This window comes from Somniosus microcephalus, chromosome 2, assembly GCF_052327205.1.
Source record: "Somniosus microcephalus isolate GS21.2 chromosome 2, FLI_Smic_1.0, whole genome shotgun sequence".
Taxonomy (NCBI): domain Eukaryota; kingdom Metazoa; phylum Chordata; class Chondrichthyes; order Squaliformes; family Somniosidae; genus Somniosus; species Somniosus microcephalus.
In genome coordinates, this window is record NC_140988.1 from 349,879,315 (window position 1) to 349,892,217 (window position 12,903).

General features: G+C 44.7%; 1 protein-coding gene across 6 annotated transcripts in view; it reads right to left on the reverse strand.

Moving 5' to 3' along the window:
- Window positions 1–1,528: 1,528 nt before the first annotated feature.
- ptpra (protein tyrosine phosphatase receptor type A) overlaps window positions 1,529–12,903 on the reverse strand; it is a 323,319-nt gene continuing 311,944 nt past the window's right edge. For all 6 annotated transcript variants that reach the window (XM_085975519.1, XM_085975515.1, XM_085975518.1 and 3 more), the window contains 3 exons: window positions 12,401–12,552; window positions 11,262–11,397; window positions 1,529–6,768 (listed from right to left, as the gene is read on the reverse strand). In XM_085975519.1, coding sequence (XP_085831645.1) covers window positions 6,694–6,768; window positions 11,262–11,397; window positions 12,401–12,552 — 363 coding nt within the window. In that variant the 3' untranslated portion in view covers window positions 1,529–6,693. The remainder of the gene's footprint in view (window positions 6,769–11,261; window positions 11,398–12,400; window positions 12,553–12,903) is intronic.

Genomic DNA, 12,903 nt, shown 5'->3' on the forward strand with positions numbered 1-12,903 from the left:
AAGTCCAGCCCTAGTAGGACGGCAGCGCAGAGCTGGGGGAGGACGAGGAGTTTAAAGTTTTTATACTCTGTACCCTTAACCGACAAGGTCACAGCACAGTAGCCGCTAATGTCCGTGGCGTGGGACCTCGATGCCATCGAGATTCGGTTGCGCGTTGGCAGGACAGGGAGGGAGTAGTGGCTCACCGTGTCTGGGTGGATGAAGCTCTCCGTGCTTCCGCTGTCGAACAGGCAGGTCGTGGCGTGGCCGTTTACTTTGATGTCCATCATCGACTTGGACAGGTGGTGTGGGCGGGCTTGATCCAGAGTGACGGAGGCTAGCGTGTAGGTAAGCGAGTCGTTGTCGTCTGCGGGCGAGGCGGTCGTCGGGTCCGGGGGCCCGGTGGCAGTCGGGCGTGGTGGGTAAAATGGCGTCTCCCACAAGGTAGGACAAAATGGCGGAGAAGATGGCTGCCCCCATAACTCACATGAGGCACTATTGGGGTCGGTTGCCTTGATCAAAGATGGCCGCCCCCATGACTCACGTGTGGGGATACTGGCCTCAGTTGCCGTGAAAGAAGATGGCCGCCCCCACAGTTCGCATGAGGCACTGCTGGCCTCTGAAGATCCGCTCCTGCAGGCCTTAGAGAAGTGGCCTTTCTTCCTGCAGGTTGTGCAGGTAGAGTTCCTGGCTGGGCAGCGCGACCTCGGGTGCTTCTCCTGGCCGCAAAAGAAGCAGCCGGCGGCCCGATCGCGGGTGCCCGATGTCGGAGCCGGTACCGGGGGTGGCGGGCCCGGTCGGGTCCGGGACGCCGACGCTGAGGTAGGTCCCGGGGGCGGAGCTGCGAAGGGTATTGCGGTAGGGGTCGGGCCCGAGTCCCAGGGTCGCGAGCAGTACCTGGAAAACGCCTCCTGGTCCTGATGGGCCACCTCCAGGGAGAGAGCGAGGGCTTCAGCTTTGTCCAGGTCGAGGTCTTTAGCTTCAAGCAGTCTTTGCCGTGAGTAGTCGGACCGTAGGCCTTTCACAAAGGCATCGCGGATATTATCTTCCGTATTTTCAACAGCCGTCACCGCTTTAAAGTCACAGTTCCTGCCGAGTGCTCTTAGCGCCCGTAAAAATTCAGCTACAGACTCTCCTGGCTGTTGCGGGCGGGATCTTAGGAGGTGCCTGGTGTACATGTAATTTACCGGGCTGCGGTACTGCTGTTTCAGTAGGTTGATAGCGGCCTCGTACGTAGTCGTGTCCTGTATGAGTGCGTATACTCTCGGGCTCGCTTGGGCGTTCAGAAGTCTTAGTTTGGATCTCTGCGGGGCGCCGGATTCTTCCAGGTAGGATTCGAAGCAGTCCAGCCAGTGTTTGAAGTTGAGGGCTGCGTTTGCTGCCTGTGGGTTTAGATCCAGGTACGGTGGTTTGAGGGCTTGCAGCCAAGCTGGCTGGTGTGGCTGTGCTTCTGGGAGGGTTTCTGGCTGGCCAGTAGTAGACATCTTTAAAATTTAGTCAATAAAATTGATATACCTATCAATTCGTCCAATAAAAAGCGACGAGTTAGGAACGTAACTAAAGGTTTTTATTGACTAAATAACAGAGCCCACCCTCGTGGGTGATCGGGTCCAACAAGGAGGAATACCAGCCAGTCGACTACCTTTATACCTGGGCAGGTAGGTGGAGCCATGGGCGGAGTCGGAGGTGGTCAGCCCAGGTATAACAGCGCGACAAGAGGTGACCTCGTATCGTGATACAACAGTGATAACGGTGATAACAATACAACAGTGATAACTATAGTGTAACGATAAAAGTGGTTTACCACACTCACCAACCTTATTTACCATGCTACTTGCATACTGCCTAGCATGCCCACTGTCTGATCCCTCCGATTTCTGAACTATTCTTTACTCTACTGCTATTTGTGGTTCCCAGTCTTATGTGCACCTTGTTGCTCCTCTCAAATGTTTCACCCTGGCGTCCATTCCCCCGATGAGAGATCCAACACAAGGAAATAACATACACGAGCTAGTCTTCAAGTCTACCTGTTGCAGATGCATCTGTACATAACGGTACTGGCAGGAGTGACTACCACACAGTCCTTGTAGAGACCAAGCCTCATTTTCACACTGAGGACACCCTCCATTGCATTGTGAGGCACTACCACTGTGCTAAGTGGGATAGATTAACAGGTTTAGCAGCTCAAAACTGGGAACCCCATGAGGCCTGCCAAACAAATATGGTACCTACCTCTTGTACGAGATGATCTCCGGTCGGCCAGAAACAGATCTAACTCACGTTTTAAGGAATTCAGCGAATCAGCATTCACCGCATGAGCCAGCAGCTTGTTCCACATGTCCAGTATTCTCCGTAAAAGAACCACCTCCTAACATCTAACCCAGTTCCAAACAGGTGGAAGAGGCTCCATCAACATCCCAGTCCTCCAGGGACTAGCAGAGGAGTGCAAAAGACAGGGCTGAAGCGTGCACAACCATCTTAATGCAGAAATGCTAACTGGATTCTCCTTCTCTGCCTCCTCCTGAGGTCCTCACCATCACAGATGCTAGTCTTCAGCCAAATCAATTCACTCCATGTGATATCAAGAAATGGCTGAGTGCACTGCACACAAAAAAAGCCACAGGACCCAACAACATCACGGCTGTAGTGAAGACCTGTGCTCCTGAACTAGCCATCACTCTAACCGAGCTGTTCCAGTACAGCTACCACACTGGCAGATACCCGACAATGTGGAAAATTGCCCAGGTATGCCCTGACCACAAAAAGCAGGACAAATCCAACTTGATCAATTCCTGCCCTGTCAGCCTACTCTCAATCATCAGCAAAGTGATGGAAGGAGTCGTCAACAGTCCTATCAAGAGGCACTTACTCGCCGCTAACCTGCTCACTGATGCTCAGTTGGGGTTCCGCCAGGACCACTTGGCTCCAGACCTTATCCAAGAATGGACACAAGAATTAGATTCCAGAGGTGAAATGAGAGCGACTGCCCTTGATATCAAGGCAGCATTTGACTGAGTGTGACACCAAGGAGCTCCAGTTAAACTGAAGTCAATGGGAAAGGGCAGGGGGCAGAGAAACTCTCCAGTGGCTGGAGTCATACCTGGCACAAAGGAAGATGGTTTAAGATCAGAAACGGGGCTCTTCACTGATGATTGCACAGTGTTCAGCTCCATTTATAATTCCTCATATAATGAAGCAGTCCATGCCCGCATGCTGCAAGACCTAGACAACATTCAAGCTTGGTGATAAGTAACACTCGCGCCACACAAGTATCAGGCAATGGCAATCATCAATAGAGGGCGGAACCCATCTCCACATGACAGTCAGTGGCATTACTACCACCGAGTCCCCACCGTCAACACACTGGCGGTCACCATTGACCAGAAACCTAACCTAACTGGACCAGCCACATACTGTGGCTACAAGAGCAGATCAGAGGCTGGGTATTCTGCAGTGAGTGGCTCACCCCATGACTCCCCAAAGCATCTGTACTACCTACAAGGCACAAGTCAGGAGTGTAATGGAACACTCTCCACTTGCCTGGATGGGTGTAGTTACAATAACACTAAAGAAGCTCATCGCCATCCAGAGAAAAGCAGTATGATCAGCTTGATCAGAACCCCATCTTTACCAGCTTAAACATCCACTCCCTCCACCACCATCGTCCTGTGGCTGCAGTGTACACTATCCGGAAGATGGACTGCAGCAAGTCGCCAAGGCTTCTTTGGCTGGACCCCCTAAACCCACGACTGCTACAACCTAGTGGGACAATGGCAGCAGGACCACAATCAACTCCAAGATCCGCACCATCCCAACTTGGACATATATCATTGTTCCTTAATCGTCGCTGGGTCAAAATCGTGGAACTTTTTACCGAACACCACATGGACTGCAGCTGTTCATGAAGGCGGCCCACCACCACCTTCTCAAGGGCAACTTAAGATGGCTAATAAATGCTGGCCTTGCTAGCGATGCCCATATGCCAAGAATGAAAAAAAGCTCTGAAACGAAGATGCATATTTCCCTTTGGTTTATCCAGTGGTGGCTTACGAAGGTCAGTTTCATAACTTTTATTCAGAAAGCTTAACGGTCGATTGCTGCTTCAAAATAAGCAACTCTAGCATCTTAGCACGTTTGCTGAAGAGCACTTAATGGAAGTAGTTCCACTAAACCAGTCTATAGATCTAAATAAAGGCTCAAAATTTTGGCACAAACCAAGACACCTTTGGCAACAAACTTTCCATCAAATCCAACCAATGCAGATTCCTTCAGCTGAAAAATTGTTCATGGACTGCAAAATTGTAAGAGTGCTAGGTCGCTGATATTTGCTGTTGTGACTCTGGTCAAACTGCTTAGTGAACTTGAAACATAGCCACCTTCATTTGGATGACTAGCTGCCCAGCAAGTCCAGATAAAGTATTTGTAAGGGGAGAAACTGTTCTCTTATGTGGGTTAACTTCCCAAACTTTGGTTGGTTTCTGAATACCCTGATGGAATATGAGCAGGGAAGTAATGAGTACCTTCAACCTACATTTTGATACTTTGTTCAAACAATTCAGTCAGTACCAATCGAGATGAATCCAAGTGTTTTGTGTTTGACGTAAGTCGGTTATCTATAACAGCATAAACGGTAGAAAACTTGTAAGGATGTGGGAAAGCAGCCTTGATACCAGATTCATTAAGTCTTAACCCTACACAGTAGGTCTGTGAGTAGTCAAAAACCTCCACGATAACAGCCAAATAAAACTGGCCTGTTTTTCCAGTTTGCATCAATTCATTCACTCAAATCAAAAATAAAAAAGCAAATGGACTTTTTTTGTAATGAGCACATTTATTCTGATTATAGCTTTAGCTTAGCCATTGTCCCAAAATACCAAAGTTTCAAGAGTCAGGGATTCAGTCAATATCTATTTACACTAGTGTGGTCAGTGATATCAGAAGTACTGAAGGTAGGCAGCTGACATTAAATCCATTTAACATATAGTAAATGACCAGAGTCTATCTACTGAATGCACTATAGAGAACTTGGTAAACAGCTGTGTCATGTTTTTCAAATGTGATATGAGCAAAAACTCAAATAACTTAATGGGACTGTGCACTATATGTCATACAGGTCATTGTACAAGCAAGCTGTAAGCTATTTTATCCAAATATTGACCCAACTTTGCTTCACCTCAAATTACCTGGCAATGAGTGCTCCTAAACTACTAAAAGATAAACTTAAAAATAAACTTAAAAAATCCACCAAATTTTCTCCTTGTAATAAAAAAATAAATACAGGTTAAGAAACTGCAGTTATTTGTACATTTTACGAAAAAATATAATTGTTAGGAGCGAATGATAAACCAAAGACATTTACATTTATCAACTACAGCTTTTTTAAAAATTATCAATTTCAAAACTTAAATGCCGATTTTTTTTTAAACCATGTAATTGGAATAATTTTTGGCCCAGATTAGACATAAATGATACACGTGAGTCACTGAATTTATTTTTTTTCTCCTGTGCAAGTTATTAATATTAAGCTCCATCTTTGCACAAAGGCTTTGTGTTAACTGGGAAAAAGTTGTAAAATGGGGCAGCTGTGTCTAAAGGAAGATGATGTTAAATCTCAGGCAAATCTTTCACATTGTAGCAACATCCAACATCGTATTTCACTTACTTTTCTACTTATTGAGACAGAAGCTCAAACAAGTAGATTTTAAGAACATATATAACAGATAATTCAATACCCTTCAAGTTACAGCTCATATGTACAGTGCACAGTGGCTATGGTTAAAGAGTATTCTTTTATATTGCCCTATCAAGACTGTATTTCCAAATGTATTACTCGAAGTCCACACATCTTTTAACTTGTATAGAACTTTATAACAAGTCCCATGTATTTTTAATGCAAAAAAAAAAGAAAAAAGATTAGAGATGTGTTAATTTTACAAGACCAAAGTTACATATAATTGAACCTGGACATTACACAGATTTTGGGATATGTGAAAAATAATGCAGGCAGGATATCCAGTACTTTTCAGTTCAGCCTGTGTAGGCTCGCAAAAAAAAGCTTTTTTTAAAAGCAGTATTTTCTTATTGTATTCCCTTTACAGGTCTGCATTTCTACAATATAGTAGCACGGTTAAGCGTTTCTGAAGTCGCTTTGCCTTTCTACACATCTCAATAATGGAAAGTACTGCTTCTACCTCAAATTTGATAAATAAATGGCACGACATTGAAAATATAAAGTGTACAATTACAAAGTTGTTAAATGCCTGAGAAAGAGAATGGTCCAAGTGAAAGGTATCACGCCTAAATGGCACTGATCAATTAATGACAGAAGGGTATTCCAAACTTGATTATTTATCAAAGTTGAAATAAAAGAAAGCACTGGCAATGACAAAGTGGATTCAAGGGCATCAACCAATCAACGTCACAGATTTTGTGGTCATCTGACTTCACTTTTTTTTTATCCTGCCCTACCCCCTTTGAATTAAATGAATACCCTTCCAAGCAGCTACTAAATAAACTTGATCAACATCAATCCGAACATCAGGCTACATTACTCAATAAAACTGCTGAAATGAGACTAATATGCTAACCATCTGCTACATATAAAATCTCTAGCTAATATGAAGCCTATGGTACCAACCTCTAAAACCAATAAGATATGTACACAGGTTTGGGTATATTAACAAATAGATTACAAAATATTACGAAGGCATTTTTTCACTTGAAGTTAGCATAATCCGAAAATGCATCAATGTACTCTTGCACGACCTTGTAGCAGAATTCATACTGTTCCTGCAGAAGAAAATAAAAATTATTAGTCCTTGTGACAGTTGAAAGATTTTTTTTTTTTTTTTTTAAAACTACAACAAAAATATTAGGCATCTCTTTAAAAAAAAAAAAAATATATATATATATATATATATATATATTGGCCTATAAATCTCAAGCAAAAACACCAAAATGGAGTACATCTGTGCTATGCCAACCTCCAATGGTTTATTAATTATGTTGCAGATTGATGGGGAGAGGTTTAATCACATTTCACTAAATTCTCAGCTCTGTTGCTGCAGGGGGATAGCAAGTGGAGGATTGGTGCTTCTCCACCAATGGAGGTGAAGAGGGGGAAGCAGAATTTGTAAAAAAAAAAATCAGCCCAAATCTACTTTTGTGCAAACCTCCTAATGGCTAGTTTGGCATAGCAGAAGCCCAGAAGCCTTTCAATTACAAGTGCATAGCTCAGAAAGACTTTTTTGGGAGGAGGGGAGCAGGGCAGGGTAGTGGGTTTCGAAGAAATATTGAGTCTTATTCTCCAAAATTGGCAGTATGCCTTTATTCCTTGACCTAATGGCTGGAATTTCCCCCGAAAAAAACGGGTGGGTTGGAACGTGGGGGCAGTTAAAGTGTTAAAAATGGGATTCCCAACCTGATCCTGCCTCCAACCCGCCCAGTTCTGGGTTTGACAGAGGCAGGACCTGGGTGGGTGGGGGGGAAAGTCAGCAACTCGCTCCCAGGGTGCGTTATCTCAATTTAAATATTGTAATGAGGCTGGAAGTCTCTCTTTTCTCTCCATTTTGTGTTTAACTGCATGGGGACAGGTTTCACACAATTCGTTAAACCCAGCAGTTAAACAGAGGCGGGGACTGCTGCATCCAGGAGGTAAGTGGCTTTATACCTGCCTCCTGGATCCAGGGTCCTGACCATACCCACCCCCACGCAATCCCCAGCCGACCACCCCAACCCCCAATTCCCAACCCCTGCCAATGCTCTCTCCCCCCTCCCGATCCCCGACCTCTGCCGATCCTCCTCCCCCCTCCCGATCCCTGCCAATTGCTGATCCTCCTCCCATGATCCCTCCCTCGGACCGGCTCCTCGCTTCTGAGGCCTACCCGCCCACAGCCAGCCAGCCAGCCTCTCAAGCTGGCTGGCTGGCTGCGGGCGGGAATCCGAGGCCTCACATTCAAATCAGGCTCTGCCATTAAAGTCGGCAGGGCCTGCGGGAAACCTGGCCTCCAGCCCACCTCGGAGGCCCCCTCGCCCCCCAACCCGCCTACCTGGGGAAAATTCTAATGTCCAATGTGTTTGATAACATGTCTCACATAAGGCTTGCTACAAAGATTTGGGCGTATTCTAGAAGAGGAAGTGCAGCAGCATGGATAGAATACTGGCTGATGAACAAGGAACAAAGTGTTAGGATCCAAGGTGTTTCTTGGATTGGTGAAGGGTTGTAATTGATGTACTGCAATAGTCAGAAATGGATCTACTTTTGTTCTTGAGATATACAGATGATTTGGTTTTGGGACAGTAAGCTGTGAGGAGAACACTTTGGGCACGATCTTGCCAGCCCTGGGGAGGCAGGACTGCTGGGAAAATGGCAGAATTTGGGGGCGGTAGTCCATCCCGCCCCCATGCCATCTTGCCAGGAGGCGGGTAGCCGACCCGCGCCGGGTGGGATTACAGCCGCTTAACTGCCTGTTAACAGGCAGTAAGAGGATTATCTCCATTTTACCCACACAAGTGCGGGCTTCCCGAAGGCTGCGAACCCCGCCAGGGTCACCGAGGCGAGCCGTAGGTCTGCGGGGGTTGAAGGGGTGCAAAAGTGTGCTGTGAAGGTAAGTAATGGGTGCAAGTGTGGAGAGGGGAATATGTGAGTTAAGTGGAAAGTGTTAGAAAAAGTTTTCTTACCTTTGTTTCTTCCTGCAGGCTTCAATCGTTGGGGATGTGGAGAGTCTCGCATCTCTGCGGCAGAGATGACAGATGGCTGCTACATTCTCCAATGCAACAACCATCTAATTTCTGCTCAAGAAAGAGGTTTGATGAGTCTTGAATACAAGAACTCATCAAATTACAGAGAATGTCAGTGTTTGACAGCTTCACAGAGCTGTCAAACGATGACAATTCATCTGTCAAAAATTTTTGACAGATGAAACGTCATACAACTGACGTTCTCTGTAACCGGCTTCCCCTCAATTGGCCTGCTAAGCCCACTGGGCGGGCTTAACAAGGTTAATCAAGGGAAAATAGCGTGGGTTGGCCAAAAGCCAAGAGGCGGGAGTCCCGCGTCCAAAAGCTCCCCATTGGCAAAATCCAGCCCTAAGAGTCTGCAAAGGGATATAGATAGACTAAATGAGTGGACAGAAGGTGGCAGATGGAGTATAATGTAGGGAAATGTGAGGTTATTCACTTTGGTAGGAAGAATAGAAAAACAGAATCTTTTTTAAATGGTGAGAAACTTTCAAATGTTGGTATTGAGAGAGATTTGGGTGTCCTCGTGCAGAAACACAGAAAGCTAGCATGCAGGTACAGCAAGCAATAAGGAAGGCAAATGGCATGTTGGCCTTTATTGCAAGGGGGTTGGAGTATAAGAGTAAGGAAGTCTTGCTACAATTGTACAGGGCCTTGGTGAGACCATACCTGGAGTACTGTGCACAGTTTTGGTCTCCTTATCTAAGGGAGGATATACTTGCCTTGGAGGCGGTGCAACAAAGGTTCACTAGATTGATTCCTGGGATGAGAGGGCTGTCCTATGATGAGAAATAGTGTAGAATGGGCCTATAGTCTCTGGAGTTTAGAAGAATGAGAGGTGATCTCATTGAAACATACAAGATTTTGAAGGGGATTGACAGGGTAGATGCTGAGAGGTTGTTTCCCTTGGCTGGAATGTCTAGAACTAGGGGGCATCGTCTCAGGATAAAGGGGTAGGCCATATAAGATTGAGATGAGGAGGAATTTCTTCACTCAGAGGATTGTGAATCTTTGGAATTCTCTGCCCCAGAGGGCTGTGGATGCTGAATCATTGAGTATATTCAAGGCTGAGAGAGATAGATTTTTGGACTCTAGGGGAATCAAGGGATATGGAGATCACGCGGGAAAGTGGAATTGAGGTCGGTGATCAGCCATGATCTTATTGAATGGCGGAGCAGGCTCGAGGGGCCGTATGGCCGACTCCTGTTCTTATTTCTTATGTTCTTTTGGGAGCAGGATATCTAAATTAGCTAAAGACAGAAAAGTAGGGGCAAATGGCACAAAAGACAGTAAAAGACTTAAACAGCACGTGGACAAGGTTAGTGGACTAGACAGACATATGGCAGATTCAATTTAATGTGGAGAAGTGTGAGTTAACATACTTTGGAAGAAATGGGTGTGTACACTCAATGGAAAGACACTGAAGGGTTCGGATGAACAGCGACTCAACGATTTAAATGCGTAATTCCATGAAAGTGTAAATGCAGGGAGATAAAGCAATAAAAAAAAACTAATATGGGTTATATAAATAGAGGAACAGAATACAAAAGCAAAGAGGTAATGACAAATTTGTACAATACAATGGTGAGGCCACAGAGCACTGTATGCAGCTTTAAGCAGCTTATTATAGAAAGCACATTACCGATGCAATACCCTTGGAATGTAGCATTGTCAGAGATGTGTTCTTCACATGAGATATTAAACCGAGGTCCTATTTGTCTGGTCCAGTGTTTGAGCTGGACATTAAAGACCTTGTAGCACTACTCGAACAGGGAGTTTGGTAGATGTTCTGGCAAACATTCGTCTCAACCACCATGACCAACAAAAATAGATTAACTAGTCAATCAACTCAATGCTATTTGTTGGACATTGCGGTGAACAAAATAGCTGCCCCAGTCACTTAACTAACAATAGTCACTGCACTGCAAGGTAATTCATTGTATGTGAAGTGTTTTGGGACATTTCTGGGAGACTTGATAAGACATTAAGTGAAAGATTTTTCTTTTCTTACTCTCGAGGGAGATCTTAAGTTAACTCATGAATCCTACATTCCATAGTTGCCCCAATTATTATTACAGTACAATACCTGTGGGGTAACAGCAACAAAAAAGCATAACACAAGATTCAAGAGTATAATCGGCTTTAACCTATTTCAGCTTAATTTGACTTGCAGATAGAAATACTGATCCATTGTAATCAAGGCTGGCTTTAAAATCGCAATAACGTTTGCCAATCTACGCAGCACAGATGTGTGGGACCTCTTGTTGTTCCTTATTGTTTATGGGGAAAGTGACCTCCGCATATTAATGAACACTAAAATGGACATAAGGCATTAAGGAAAGCTAGTTTTAAGGTCGAGTTATTTTAAACTGGCAGATGTTTCTGCCCCCAATAAAAACTGATTGTGAGCACAAAAATGTAAAGCCTTAATTTTTGCTGTTCAGTACACCCCGAGATATTAAAATGTCTTCGATATTCTTTCAGTGCCTCATACTGGATCAAACCAGCACTGAAAATACCCTCGTTAAGTTCACAGTACTTACCAGTGTCTGGACCATATGTGGCCTCTGTAGCCGTAGACTCTTGACTGTCTGAAAAACATCTAGGATGCCCTCAGCTTTTACTCTTTCCAGGACAGTGCTCAGGGCACAGAATGTTCCTGTCCTTCCAGCTCCAGCACTGTGGGTACATGGTCAGTATGCATTATAAATGTGGGTGTAGAAATTCACAATGGAAATATAAGATGACAGAATATATGACTTTAAAATGGGGACTGAATTAGTCTGCGTACCCTGGTCCAATTGTCACCCGCCCTCTAACACTACTTCAAGTGACGAGTACACTCTTGACTCTACGTGTGCATCTCCATGGGAGAAAGATAATCAACACATAGTCAGTGACATTGCACATGGTAAATCAGAAATTATGTTCTCTCTCTTATTTGTGACTTATTGCTGTGTGTGTGTTGGTCTTTTCTCTGGTTCTGTCTATTTCTTTCCTCTTGATTTTCTTTTTGCTTCTCTCTCTGCCCTCTTCCACTTCTCTCGGCCTCTGTTCCTTTCTTTCAGGTAAGAAGTGGTGGGTGATATGGCAGTGTGGCAATGGCTATAGGCTGCATTTGGGGTGGTGGCTGCAAGGTAAATGTGGCCCTAAGTAGCTTCCTCGTCATTCTTTCCTCCATTGGCTTGTACTTCCCTCCCATCTCCTCACTTACATTGCCCTTGGTCCATTGTCACTCTCCGCACCTGTAATCCTCCCTCCATCCACTGACTCCACTCCCACTTGCTCTCTCCCAGGTGGCAAAAGGGCAGAAGCCCTCCCCACCTCAATCAGTTTACTTCTCCTCCCCTACATTTCCCTCAAAAAGGCTTTGTTTCTTTACAACAGTTAACTTAAAAGATATCAAATTAGAATGTGGAATGAAACTCTGTCTATTTCTCTAGTTGTGTCTTTCTCTCTGTCTCTCCCTCTCATCTCAAAGATGTCAGAAATTAGAATCGCTGTCTCACAGGTATAAGCAGTGACCTCTTTGAATTATAAAAAAAATGCAATCTCAAATATTGCAGAATTTTCTGCTTTAATACCCAGGAACACACCTACAATTCTCAACATGGCCGCAAAGGCTCTCCATTTGACTGAAAAATGTTGTCTGCAGCACACTGTTAAGCAGTTTGTGGCTTACCTGCAATGCACTGTGATTGGGTGGTTTCCTGACTGCTGCTGCTGTTTTTGCACTGCTGCAATCAGGTTGATCATTCCTTTTCCATCAGCAGGAATTCCCACCTCAGGCCAGCCATGAAAATGGAACTGTCTGATCTGTCGAATTTTGTTTTCCTTGAGGAAAAACCATAGGTTACAATACAATAGATCTTTTATTTCTGCGTTGGATAAATCTCTCAAAAATTGTGCCAACTTTTAAGCTCCTAACTAACATGCGGACATCCAAAAATGAAGGAGTATTTAAAAAAAAAAAAAAAATCATCCATGGGCCAGATTTTGCTTGAGCGGGGCAGCTTGTGGTGTGCCGTTAGTTCATGCATGTTTGGGTTTAAAAAAGTTTTGCCCACAAAGTTGCTGGAAGTGCGAGCCGGTAACGGCATGGCGAGGGCAACAGGGGCATCAGGAGCCTCGGTGAAAAATGGGACAAACAGTGCATCTCCTTAACCAATGAGATATAAGGATTGA